This window comes from Ctenopharyngodon idella, chromosome 23 (assembly GCF_019924925.1).
Source record: "Ctenopharyngodon idella isolate HZGC_01 chromosome 23, HZGC01, whole genome shotgun sequence".
Taxonomy (NCBI): domain Eukaryota; kingdom Metazoa; phylum Chordata; class Actinopteri; order Cypriniformes; family Xenocyprididae; genus Ctenopharyngodon; species Ctenopharyngodon idella.
Window position 1 is genome coordinate 13406900 of NC_067242.1, and position 13192 is coordinate 13420091.

Genomic DNA, 13192 nt, shown 5'->3' on the forward strand with positions numbered 1-13192 from the left:
AGATAGATAGATAGATAGACAGATAGATAGATAGATAGATATATGTGGCACTTCACAGTGTCACTTTTTACCTGGTAAATTGGATATAAAGCTCGACACTTGATCCACCGACCACTGTGCTGGTTTTGGGTAGGGGGAGACATCGGTGGGAGACACAGGGTCTATGGGTGAAGTGGGAGCACTTCTCGTCTCCTGCACTGTTTGTCTGACTCTAATCTCTCGCTCCCGTTCCTGTTCCGTGTGTCTGCGGAGCCTGGTCTTCATCGGAGCGGCCGTCCCATCTTCCCCCTCTTGTGGTGGCTGTTGAAGGATTCTCCACTGCTCCGTGGTCCCATGTTTGGCCTATGCAATAGTAGAGTTTAGTAATGCACACAGATCACAAACATGCACATTGTTTTACAGGCCTTAGACAAACCTGGTGGAAATTTTCCTCTGCGCCATTGAGCTCAGATCGATGGCCCCCCTCGCTCACACAGCGTCTGAGCGCACGGAAACGTTTGGTGTAACTGAACCTGCAAAAAGAACGAGGAGGTTAACAAAGGTTGTCTTTAAAGTCAACCCAACACACTGACCAAAATCAGCTTTGCAGCTCATAATGTGTGTCAAGGGTTGATGTTTATCACAAACCATGACCACATCCTGTCACAGTGTGTATGTGTAAGTCTGTGAGAGTTTTTTAGGACAATGCTAGTGACTAGTTTTGAGTGCATGACTCACTATTCAAACAGTATATGAAGTATATGAACACTGTTGTACTCTTAAAAATGTATGAAAATCATTGCATTAGATACCATATATAAAACCAAGCTGCAAAAAAACGATGCAGCTATTCTCTGCACTAACTTCACTTAGTCATTTTGCAATGACCACGTGGTGTGAGGTATTAAGTCAGTTCCTCAAGTTCACACAGGTGTCCTAGTACAGTAACCGCAATTGTAGTTCACCACATTAACTATGAGCATGTTCCACTACCATTTGACAACCAGAACACTTAAACTGTGTTAAATATACAAACTGTATTTTTGTGTTTTTGTTCTATATTTGTTATATAATGCAATGCTATTCATACACTTTTAGGTCTGTCTAAACACTTTTTGCAGCCACTGTAAATATGCATATTAATTTGTTAAGCTTCAGTGGAAATACCCTTTTTAACACCACATAAATTATCTGTTTGAGTCAATTAGTCATGCACACCTCAGTTATTCTTGAAGTGAACTCTTGAAACATGCAGGAAATCATGCTCAGACCCTTCCAGTTGTGGTTTCTACCAGTGCAATGGTGTTGATGGAGCAGTTGTATGTGCACAGAATACAAGTTAGGCACCCATTCATTATTGTGCCAGTCATACTAACAGGTTGTGTATTTTACTCTGTCAATGTGGTATATGACGTAAGGGAGGTGTACCTCTTGGCACAGGATTTGGAGCAGAAGCGCTTGGAGCGTGGGAATGTTTGGGCGGTGCCTTTCCTCTTGCAAAACTGGCACTGCAGAACAAGCTTGTGGGCCCGTCCGACACCATCTACAGTGAGAAATACGATGGAGGAAAACATCAAGATTTTAGATTTACACAAATTCCTGTTAAAATATGATTTGGTTGCAATTTTTCAGTTTAAAACATTGTATGCTATTATGCTAAAGCTAATGCTGCAATATTCTGATCCAAAACCTTAGTTGTGTCCTAAATGTCGTACTATACATCATGCACTAATACTATGCACTATGTACTCAACCGTATGAATTGTATAAGGCTATTTTGTCATTCAACATCAGTCTAACAGCCCCGCCCCCTCCGCTACAGAAGCTTTGAAGTGTAAAACCTTCCACACTTTGTTGTATGGGTTAATTATGTGCATCATCCACAACTCACACTATTCATTCTACAAAATGGCATAGAATAGTGCATAAAAACACAAATTGGGACACATCTCTTGTGCGCTTCTATGCTAATGCTAAAATATTTTCATCCAAAAACTTGTGTGCGGCTATGCTAATGCTGCAATATTCATATACAATACCTTGTGTGCGGCTATGCTAATGCTGCTATTTTTAAGTATAAAAATGCAAAGCACACACAAATATTGAAATAAATAGTGTTTTTTTAGTCTGTTACAGTATTGTATGAAAGATCTGGAACAGGCCAGTGGTGTCTTGCATCATGCATGTGGTATGGTCCTTGATAGCTTTGCTAATTTTATAGTGTGGCAGTTAAAGATTACATGGTATTTTTGTAATAAAAGATGTTGCAATAAACCTGAAAAAGAAGAAGTGTGTTTTACTTACTGTTTGTAACCACATCCTCATCATCTGAGTCTGTGGAGTCCTCTGGAGGTTCTGAACTAGACGGGATGAGTTCTGATTCCCTCACCCCATTCACCCCAGACTCCCGGACAGGACCCACCATCAGAGATGACCTGCTTACCTGTGGGATTCAGAAGAAAACATTATTACAAATATTGTGAAATATTATTAGAATTTAAATTGGTTTGTATTTGAATATATTTTAAAATGTTATTTATTCCTGTGATAACAAAGCTTAATTTTAAGCATCCATTACGCCAGTCTTCAGTCAGTGTCACATGATCCTTCAGAAATCATTCTAAAATGCTGATTTGCTGCTCAAGAGACATCTTATTATTGTTATTGACGTTTAAAACAGTTGTGCTGCTTAATAGTTTTGCATGATACATATTTCCAGGATTCTTTGATGAATAGAAAGTTCAAAAGAACAACATTCATATCTACTACAAAGTTATGTTATTCAGGCAGTGGTTGATAGATGTTTTGTTTACCGGGAATGGCTCCAGTCCCTCCTGTATGATAAATCCTTCCACCAGGTGTGTTAGAACCAAAGGTTTGGCCGCTCCTGATGGTTGCTGGACTTCTGTGGTTATCGTTTGACTGACGGTGGGAGGCTGAACTGGTTGTTTCGCTTTCAGGAAAGTGAGAATCTCTGGAGAAAAGCTGCTGAGCACAGGGGGCACATCTAACGGCTGAGTGATGGAGGACTGGATGGGTGACATGTCAGAGGAGAGGCTGGAGATTGCTAGAAAAATGAAGACAGTTATGATATTACCAACAGTATCAATTAATGCTCCTTCATATCTCAGGACACTTTATGGAGTTCTCAGTTATATATTAAGGTATCGACTTTCTCTTCTGAAACTGTACAAGAGACACGTGAGACAATTAGGTTATTTCTCAGGAGAAACATCTGAAATGTATCAAAAATCTTCATTTAATCTTAAATTGTCTTGTAGAAATGTGAAAATTACTAGAGAATATTTGTGATATTTCTTTTACACAGATAAGTGACTGTGTACCTGAGTGATTGTCTGACTGAGTGGATGTTTCCTCACACTGGTCGTCTTTCTCAGCTGGCCATGGTGCGACCGAAGGCGACTGTGTCTCATTCTTCTGTGGCGTCTTCATTTGGCTGTCGGTCCTCGAATCCTCTGTGCAGACTGTCATCTTATTCAAGACCTGAGACGCAGAGATTTTAACATGTTTATTAAAGCATTACTGTAAAACAGTGTTGCTGCGGTATCATCATTGATATACTATTATAGTTTTGTTTTAGAATTCACTTTTATACTTTTTCTCATTTTAATTTTAGTTATAGTAATTTTGTTGTGTATTTTTATTTGTCTATATAGTTTTTATTAATTTTTATTTCAGTTTTAGTTATTTTAGTAAGGTAAACTAAATGCAACTAGCTGAAATTAAAATAGGTTAAAAGGGTGGTTGATTATGATTTCACTTTTTTAACTTTAGTTAGTGTGTAATGTTGCTGTTTGAGCATAAACAACATCTGCAAAGTTACGACGCTCAAAGTTCATTGCAAAGGGAGATATTTTCTTTTAAAGAATTCGCTGTTTTAGGACTACAACAAACAGCTGGTAGGGACAACAACGAGCTTCTTACAACATAAACCCTGCCCCCGAGAACACGCAACAAAGGGGACGAGGCCATGTTGGACTGATTTAGAAAAGAGGAAGAGTTGTTGTTGTAGAGTGTTGTTGCCATGCTGTCATTTTACACCGGACTGCTTCACAAACGAGGGACATGACGGTACATGCTAGTCGATGAGTTGAATCAACTCCACAGCAACTACATAAATTTATCCACTAACCATTCAGAAACGACCAGATACATTCTATAAGTTGTAACTCCTTCCTGAATCTCTCAATCAGTGTCCGACTCCGGTTTGAACAATGTAAGGCAATCATCACAATCATCATTATGGCTGCGTGAGATTCTCCAGCTTTGTTGTTATTGAGCAACCGAAGCGCGAGCTGTTAAAAGTCCGCCCTCTTTTGGAAAGGGGGCCAGGAGCAGCAGCTCATTTGCATTTAAAGGGACACACCCAAAAATGGTGTGTTTTTGCTCACACCGAAATAGGGCCAAATTTGATAATAATGATCTAATATAAATATAATTAATGATCTGTGGGGTATTTTGAGCTGAAACTTCACAGACACATTCTGTGGACACCAGAGACTTATATTACATCTTGTAAAAGGGGCATTATAGGTCCCCTTTAAAGTTTTTTAGAACTATTTTTTTTAAATTTCAGTTAACGTTTATTTTATAACGAAATAACAAAAATGTAACGGAAATGTTTTTTTTTTATGGTTTCAGTTAAGTTTTCGTTAACTATAATAAACCTGCTGTAAAATGTTACATAATAAGTAATGTTCGACCGATATATCGGCCATGAGTATTAATCAGACCATATTTGGCATTTTGAGATTATGAGCATTGATGAATAACTGCCTGATTATCAAGTGTTTCCTTTTGTATCATTTCCAATTTTGAGCAATTTTTGAGTAAAATATTTGTCTATGCATCATTTTCCATTATAAAATTGCGTTTTAGCAATATATCGCTCTCTTGTTCTCTAGATATCATATCAGCAATTGAATAACCCATAAGTTTGAGTGATCATGCATTGTGCTTCTCCAAACCTTCTCCGAAGTTTCACTTGATGGCTGATCTACGGCAACAGCCGGGGTGATTTTCTTTTGGGGTGCTGGACATTTCAAATCTTGAGGAGTCTGGTCTGGTACATCTTCCTCTTTCTGCTCTTCCTTTCTGTCTTTTGTGTCTTTTGACGTCTCGGCCGTTTGTGTGGGGCTCTGTGAGGTCAAAGGGGATTGTGGTGGCGCGAGAATGCTGCTGGTGGACACCAGGGGCAGCACTGGAGACGGAGGGGACGCCCTTTGAGGAGACGCCAGCGGAGGGGTGGTGATGAGAGGTGTGGCTGCTGTGGTTTGTCTGGAGGGCGACAGCTGCACCAGCTGTGGGCATGGGTTTGGAGTCCGTAGCGGTTGGGCGGGGCACTCTGGTTTAGCGAGCGCAGGTGAGACGAGCGGCTTCGATTGGATGAGATCGTGGGGCGGAGACACAGTGGCTGTCTTTGATTGGCCGTTGGTGCACTGGGCAGATGCAGAGGACAACGCGATCCTCAGCAGCTGTTTTGTAGCCAGTAAGGACCCACCAGGTGATGAAGACCTCAAGGGCAAAGTCAGGGTAGGGGGGGTGAGGTGAGACCTTGCAGGGGAAGGGACTGTGATGGGTACTGAAGCGCTCTGCGCCGACACGCTTTGGGATGGCTGGGTGGACGGGCAGCGCTTTAACTCTGGAAGAGGCTTCTTTGGTGTGGCGGGAGGAGAGTTGGGGGGTGTATGCCTCTGATTGAAGGGGTGCTGGGGGATGCTGATCTGGCTGTGGGGCCTCTTGAGACCGCTGCTGTTCAGCTTCTGTTTTGCTAAGGCATGGGCCTGTGCAGGTGCATACAGGGCTGGAGACACAAGAAAAAAACAAGGAAAAGTTAAGGAAAAATTCACAATTCAGCTTTTTATTCTAACATATCTCTCAAACATGGGCTTTTATTCCAACATATTTATAAAAAATGTCTCATTCTCACCAAGGCTGCATTTATTTGATCAGAAATACCGTAATAACAGTAATATTGTGAAATATTATTATAATTTTTTTAAATAACTGTTTTCTATTTTAATTATTTATATAAAATGTAATTTATTTTTGTGATGATATGTTACATGATCCTTCAGAAATCATTCTAACATGCTGATTCAGTTCTCAAGAAACGTATTATCTTATTATTATTATCAATGTTAAAAACAGTTGTGATTCAGGATTCTTTGATGAATAGAAAGTTTAACAGCATTTATTTGATATAAGTGTTTTGTAACATTTTAAATGTCACTTTTGATCAATTTAATGTGTCCTTGCTGAATAAAAATTCTCCATTAAAAAAATATTACTGACTTTTGAACATGTTTTTCTAAATGTGATTAAAATATTTGCATTATGAAAAGAGAGAGATACGCATGTGGCTGCTTACATGGAGGTGGAACTGTAAGATGGCGAACAGGTGTAGCTTTCGTTTGAACTGTTTGAGATGTTGGGCTTTCTGTCTTAGTAGCTCCATCTTTCCCTGGAGCATTCGCTGGCTGGCTGGGTCTCAGATGGAAGGTCGCTAATCTTGGGCATGAAAGCGGAGGGGGTTGGCTTGACGTTGTAGCTTTCAGTGGCAAGTTCGGAGGGATGGTAAGGGTGCCAGGTGGAGGTGGACGGAGAGTCAGACTCTGGAGCTGAAGAACAGAACAGAACAGAATTAGAGAGATATTGATGCCATAAAATGCCAAAAACACCACATGTAGCATAAGCTAGATAAACAAAAATTTAAAACATCAGAAAAAAAAAAATATATATTTTCTTGTCTATTGTTTTTGCGGTTATATGTTACATTACATTTACATAGAAAAAAGGTATAGTTCACCTACAAATGAAAAATTTGTTATCATTTACTCACTCTCATGTTGCTCCAAACCTTTCTTCAGTGTAAGGAGATATTTAGCAGAATGTCTGAGTTGCTCTTTTCATATATTCAAAAATGACAAAAAAAAAAAAAGCTAAATAAAAGATAATATTCTTACAAAGTCTTCAGAAGTCATATGAACGTTTTATATATAAAAAAAAACAACCAAAATCATTGACGTCAAACATGAAATGCTATATGAAATGAATTAACTTTAGTTAGTGAGAAAATTAATGTGCTATTTTTATTGTCAATAAAGTGAATGAAATTTGAGAGCTGTTGCATAGGGGATGATTTTCAAAAAATAACATTTACAACATTTTTTGGACCTTTACACCATCAGTACCCATTTGTTTTTATAGTATAGTATAAAACATTTCAGAGATTCTCCTAAATTTTCCTTTTGTGTTGCACGGAAGAAAGTAAGTTTAGGGTGAGGGTAAGTAAATGACAACATTTAGTTTTTGAGTGAACTATCGCTTTAAATTCAGAGGAGCAGATGCCTCTATCACATGACCATACATAATCGAGCTCACCTGTGTAGAGGGAAATCGAGGTGAGGAAGAGGAAGGGGTGGAGGAAGAGGAGGAGGAGAAGGAGGAGGAGGAGGAGAGGGCAGGTACATCAGGCCGCACAGCAGACGTTAGAATCAACTGCCAGATGGCAAGGCCAGAGAAAGAGAGAAATGAAAGAGAGAAAGAGAGGAGGTAAAAAAGATAAAGAAAAAGTCCCAGTGGTGCAAAATAGAAGGCTGTTATTTCCTGCCTGTTGTGCTTTTGCTATGTAGGTGTGATGGTGAACTTCACAGCACAGTGAAAAGCTTTTGATGTGGTCGAGTAAAATCTGTCCTCATCAGAGACATGCAAGCATGCATTGAGTGCAGACCTTTAGACACTAACCCTTCATTTGTTCAAGCCAACATACCAGTTGGTCACAATAGACCATGAGCTGAAAAGAAATACAACCTGTAGACAGCAATTATGTGTGCACTGCACATACATGCTTCACTCTGATGCAGATATAAGCGATAAATACAATATTAACATGGATTTTGCAGTGGGTCACAGGACAGATGTTTAGATCAGCATTCACTAAGAGTCGAGAAACCAGCAAAGTTTCCATCTGAGTGTGAAAGGGGGCATTGCATCTGGGTAAAACTATTATGTGTAAAGTGCATGTGACGATCTGAAGTTTGAAAATGCTGCAGAACAGGACGTAACACAGGTTGTATTACCATCTGGGCCCTCAGGAGCATCTGAGCTTGGCTCGTATTCGGGCTCTTCCCCAGAAGCAGAGCTTGAGGGGAAATTTTACGGGCGGCTGTAGCAGCGATTGGATTCTGATTTCCTCTTACAAGGGGCGTTGATCCAGCAGGCAGAGAAACCTGAGGGTCAAGAAATTGATCAAATCAGTGGAGGCCCCAAAAGAGAAGTTAAACCATAAATTTCATGACAACACCAATAAAACGAGCATTATTTCTTGAGCAGGTTGTCGCACACACACCGTTTTTGGGGTCTGCTGTGAAGATGAAGCTTGGTTGACTCTCTCACTTGGTGAAAAGGAAGGTGCCAGTCGGTCCCCAGACAGATTGACCTGCATGAAGAGATAGAAGTTTTAAGGTTACAGAAAAAAGTGGTTCATTTTATTGTAGGAAGATTAAAAACAATAGTTACAAACAGTATTCTAAAATTCAATTATATTATATTAAATTATATTATATTTACTGCTGTCAAATCGATTAATCGCGATTAATCGCATCTAACATAAAAGTTTGTAAATTCATATATATACTATATATATATATATATGTGTGTGTGTGTGTGTGTTATGTATGCATACACACACACACACACACACACACAATATCTTTACAATTTTTTGTTAGATGAAATTAATTGTGATTAATCGATTTGACAGCACTAAATTATATTAAATTATATTATATTTAGTGTTGTCAAATCGATTAATCGTGATTAATCGCATTTAGTATAAAAGTTTGTAAATATATATGTGTGTGTATTATGTACACACATATACACACAAATATATATATATGTATATATATATTTACAGATTTGGTTAGATGCAATTAATCGTGATTAATCGATTTAACAGTACTAATGTTATATTACATTATATTATATTATATAATATTAGTTACTATACTCTATGTTTCTGGTAATTTCTACAGTTTCTCATGAGAACGTAGATTATTACTACTTTTTTAGGACTGTCAGTCGATTAAAACAATAATCATGTTCTCTGCGTTAACATGAATTAACTGAATTGTTCCTGTAAATATATACATTTTCTTTCCAAATGTGGATTCTGAATAATAAATCAAATATATTTCCTCACCAACCTACAGCAGTCCAGTGCTTGACTTCTCATTAACAGTGTTTTTCACTTACTGATCATATTTCAAACCTGAGTTTCCATTTATTATTGAATTTGACTGATAAAAAGAATGCATTGTGTACGTTGGTGCTCTTATTCCAGTCTTTTACAATAGTTTAATGAATGCCTTAAAGAAATTTAATCATGCTACACTTCAGTAGCTTGTTGACAGACAATAATATTAAGAATTTTAGCATAAACATGTGATTTACATCTAGTGAAATAATTGTCAATAAAAAAATTACAGAATAGTGATTAAAACATTTAATAGATATACATAAAAAGGTTTGTTCTGATCTTAATCATAAGGTCTCAAATTGCGGGGAGCACAGACAACCTGTGGTAAAATAATCTTGTTTACAAGCCACTGTTTTCTCAGATCTGTTTGATTGGATTGGGTTAAAACTTCATGTTCCATTGAGTTTGGAAAATTCTGTACACAGTAATGATCTGAATGTCTCTTCTCCTGTCTCAGAAAATGTTTGGATTTTCAAATATTTTTGCAGACACTCATTTTAAGTGAGCGAAAAACTCTTGTTTTCAATTTGCTATTTATTTATATTTAGGTATAAATACACAATTGTAACACATACAATTGCTAAAAAGGGCCAACTCTATGACAAATGGGAGAAATGATACCAAAATTGAACATGGTTTGAACAAACATACCTGCACCACTTTTCTGTTGGTGGGGGTGGGTTGATTGTGGAAGGTGGTTACAGTTGTGAGTGCAGGGGGAGTTTTCGGGGTGCCATTGGCCTGATGGGAAGGGTTCACCGTTGTGGTGGTCGTGGTGTTGACTGTGCTCTTTGCAGGTTCTGCTTTAGTTTGGGGCTCCTTGTCCATTTTTCCACAGAATCTGGACACAAGAAGCTGAAATAAAGTTGATCGTAATTATATGTCAAAATATCAACCTTGAAGTCAATTGTCCATTTGTAAAATCCACTTCCCAGTGCATATATTTCCTAGAGAAGTGCATATATTTCAACCACAGGCAGGTCACTTATCTAGATACTCAAGCTTTAAACATGCAAATTTCCAACAGTTTTCTTGTATTTGCTTACAGGGCCTGTCTTGTGACCTTATGTAAGGTAAGACTTAAGTCAACCAAACTCTGTTTATGCACAAGAAAGAAGGGTAGCACATGACTGATGTGGAAACTGACAAACTTGTAGAGAGGTCTATTGAATTTCACTAATCAATGAACAGAGAGAGGGGAGGCAGAACAGTGATCAATTATAATTGAGTTTTAATAAGTACGTCTGCATGCATAACGCTGTATAATAAAATAAAAATGTTCATACATATACATAAATTATACTACCATGCACATGATTATACCTACACTATACAAAGAAAGAAATGATTTGTATTCATAGTTCTCCCTTTTCTAGTTATAACTTTTCTGCGTGTTAAAGAAATAAATGAATGAGCTAAATAATTAATAATAACGCAGCACATATAATAAGATTAGATTTATTTTATGTGGATTAATTCATATGTTGAGACTGTTGATTCAGTACACCAAGTTGCATATGAGTGAAAATGTTACTGTTTAATTTCTATCAGGAAATAATGCTCTGATCAGATACAGACAATTAGTGAAACACTTTAGTTTAACTAAATGAATAGTAGAATTATAATAGATTCTATATTTGCGATTGTATGCTATACATGTACAGTATGCATTAAATATAAGCAGTTTCAGAATTCAACAGACAATCAGAAACACTGTCAATACTGTGAATTTAACATGCTGAGTATCTGCAGAAATAAATGCTGAAACTAAACAACACAGTATGAAATCTGTAACATCTGATCATTATAGCCACTGAAATAGCCTACACTGTAAAAACGTCATTTTAACTGAAAAAGAATGTAAAAGTGTTACAGCAAAAACCATGTTAATTGGTTAACTCAACTGTAAGTTACCTTTTAAACTAGGATTTTTTAAAAAAAAAAAAATAGTTTGAAAGACGATACATGAAAATTTACTTTAAAACATGAAGGAATTATCTTATAATTTATAGAGAAAATGTATATTATATTTAACAAAACAATATGTATCTTTTAACAGTAAAATAATGTTAAAATTGCATTTTTAATGTGTAAAATGTATAATTATCATCTTGTAATCTAAAGGGGAAATCAGCATCTCCACGCAAAAACCATCACATTTGTTTGGATTTTATTAAAAAAGTTAATTTTATTTTTGTTATGAGTTATGTGGGTGTTTTATTTTAATTCAATTGTATTATTTTAGTGTCATTTAATGGTGGTTTGTGGGTAATTGTGCTGTATTTCTGTTACTAGTGGCCACAGATGCTTAATAGGTCAAATAGTTCAAATATGTTGTATACTATTAACAGTACATCATTTAATAATATGTAGGCCTACAGTTAGGAAGAGAAATATATACAATCACCAAAACATCTCCCGTAATTCTTGTAATATCATCACTGTATTTTTACGGTAAAGTTCTGGAAAACACAGCTGCCAGTTTTTGTTATTACTATTTTACCGTTAATTTGACCCCAAAATATTCAGTGTATTATTATTATTATAACTCACACCAGGCTGCAGCCGAACAAAAATGAAGCATCTGGGCATTTCTGCCTAAAAACAAGACAAATCGGCTACATTAATATTGTGATATCGCGCCATGCCTGCGCCGTGAAGACGAGTAATGCGCTGCCTTTGTTTCATACGAGCCATAGAAATAAAAAAATCCCGAGAGCAAATGAAGCATTCGTATAGTTATTGAACACCAAGGTTTTAACCCACTGTCCGTGCAATAACTGTGAAACCCGAACGACATTAATGGACACATACCAGGAAGCGCCGCGCGCACAGGTGCCAGAATGCCACGCGTGTTTTCAATGTTTATGCGAGCCGCAGTCATTTGTGAATAAACACCCACGGTGATTCCCAAAAACCTCCCCGTATTTGCAATAACATTTCGACGGCCTATAACGAAGCGGCTGAAATCGCAATAAAAACAAATGCATATGTCCAACAAAAAGCCCTCTGAATACGACAGTGTCGATGCATTTGCGTCTAATGTTCATTCCGCGGGTCATTATTTTGGTCATATATTGAAAATGGGCGTGTGTTCGTGCAGTGACAGCTAGAGCCCCCTGTACGTCCCTGAAGACCTGCACTTCCCTAAATGATGGCGCTGCGTGATAGCCTATATATAAAAGCAGCCTCCTTTTATCGAGCACATGAAATGCACACGGCTACAAATCACCGTAACTTGCTGCGCATCGAAAAACACAAAATGAAAGTCAAAGGGAAAATGATGATGCTCCTTGCGCGAGCGTGCGCTCCTCCCTTCCAACCCAGCCGGTCGCAGACCTTTCCTAAACATCCATCTTTTTACGTGTGATTAATGATCGTTCAAGGTAATCCTACCTGTCCGAAGTCAACGGGGTAGTTCTCCCATCACACACTGACCGTTTTCAGTGACTGCTACAATCCCGTCATGTCCTAATGCGTCAAAGTAAAAGTAGAGACCGATAGAAATTCATCAGGGCGGTGAATGTTACAGCACCGCTTACAGTGTAGGAGGACCGTACACGCTTCTGTCTGTGAAGAATATATGAGGAAATGTACCTACACTTTGCAGCAGGCATATGCCTTTGTCCGCATAACATAAGCCAATTTTATTGCGTGCACGTGCATGAAGCCTAGCTGTATGATGTTATATATTGTCGCTAATAAAGCTTCTTGAATAAATTACTGAATCTGAGTAGCCTAAATGACTACAGCTCTCTTTAATTTTTTTTTAACATAGCTATTAATATATACGGTCACATATTTTAACTCTTAGTGACCCATTGATATCGATTAGGTCTAATTATTTATTTCCATCCTTGAAAGTAGTTTTGTGGAATCCATTGGTAGCCTATAACTTTCCATATTTTGGCATAGTATTTTGTTTTGGGC

General features: G+C 37.7%; 1 protein-coding gene and 1 long non-coding RNA gene across 6 annotated transcripts in view; one reads left to right on the forward strand and one right to left on the reverse strand.

Annotated features, from left to right (window-relative positions):
- Positions 1-12821, reverse strand: part of si:ch211-230g15.5 (polyhomeotic-like protein 3) — an 18786-nt gene extending 5965 nt beyond the window's left edge. The window contains exons 1-13 of one of the 5 annotated variants that reach the window (XM_051881966.1): positions 12659-12821; positions 9914-10117; positions 8351-8440; positions 8082-8231; positions 7384-7500; positions 6371-6620; positions 4968-5803; positions 3324-3483; positions 2793-3046; positions 2284-2422; positions 1408-1522; positions 416-512; positions 72-342 (exon numbers count right to left, since the gene is read on the reverse strand). In XM_051881966.1, coding sequence (XP_051737926.1) covers positions 72-342; positions 416-512; positions 1408-1522; positions 2284-2422; positions 2793-3046; positions 3324-3483; positions 4968-5803; positions 6371-6620; positions 7384-7500; positions 8082-8231; positions 8351-8440; positions 9914-10090 — 2656 coding nt within the window. In that variant the 5' untranslated portion in view covers positions 10091-10117; positions 12659-12821. Of the gene's footprint in view, positions 1-71; positions 343-415; positions 513-1407; positions 1523-2283; positions 2423-2792; positions 3047-3323; positions 3484-4967; positions 5804-6370; positions 6621-7383; positions 7501-8081; positions 8232-8350; positions 8441-9913; positions 10118-11815; positions 12042-12076; positions 12531-12658 lie in introns of those variants that run through there. The other 4 variants (XM_051881969.1, XM_051881967.1, XM_051881965.1 and 1 more) reach the window with 4 other exon arrangements.
- Positions 2335-3532, forward strand: LOC127505955 (uncharacterized). The gene is made up of 3 exons (XR_007927852.1): positions 2335-2484; positions 2940-3143; positions 3308-3532. It is a non-coding gene; the product is annotated as an uncharacterized LOC127505955 (long non-coding RNA).
- Positions 12822-13192: the final 371 nt, after the last annotated feature.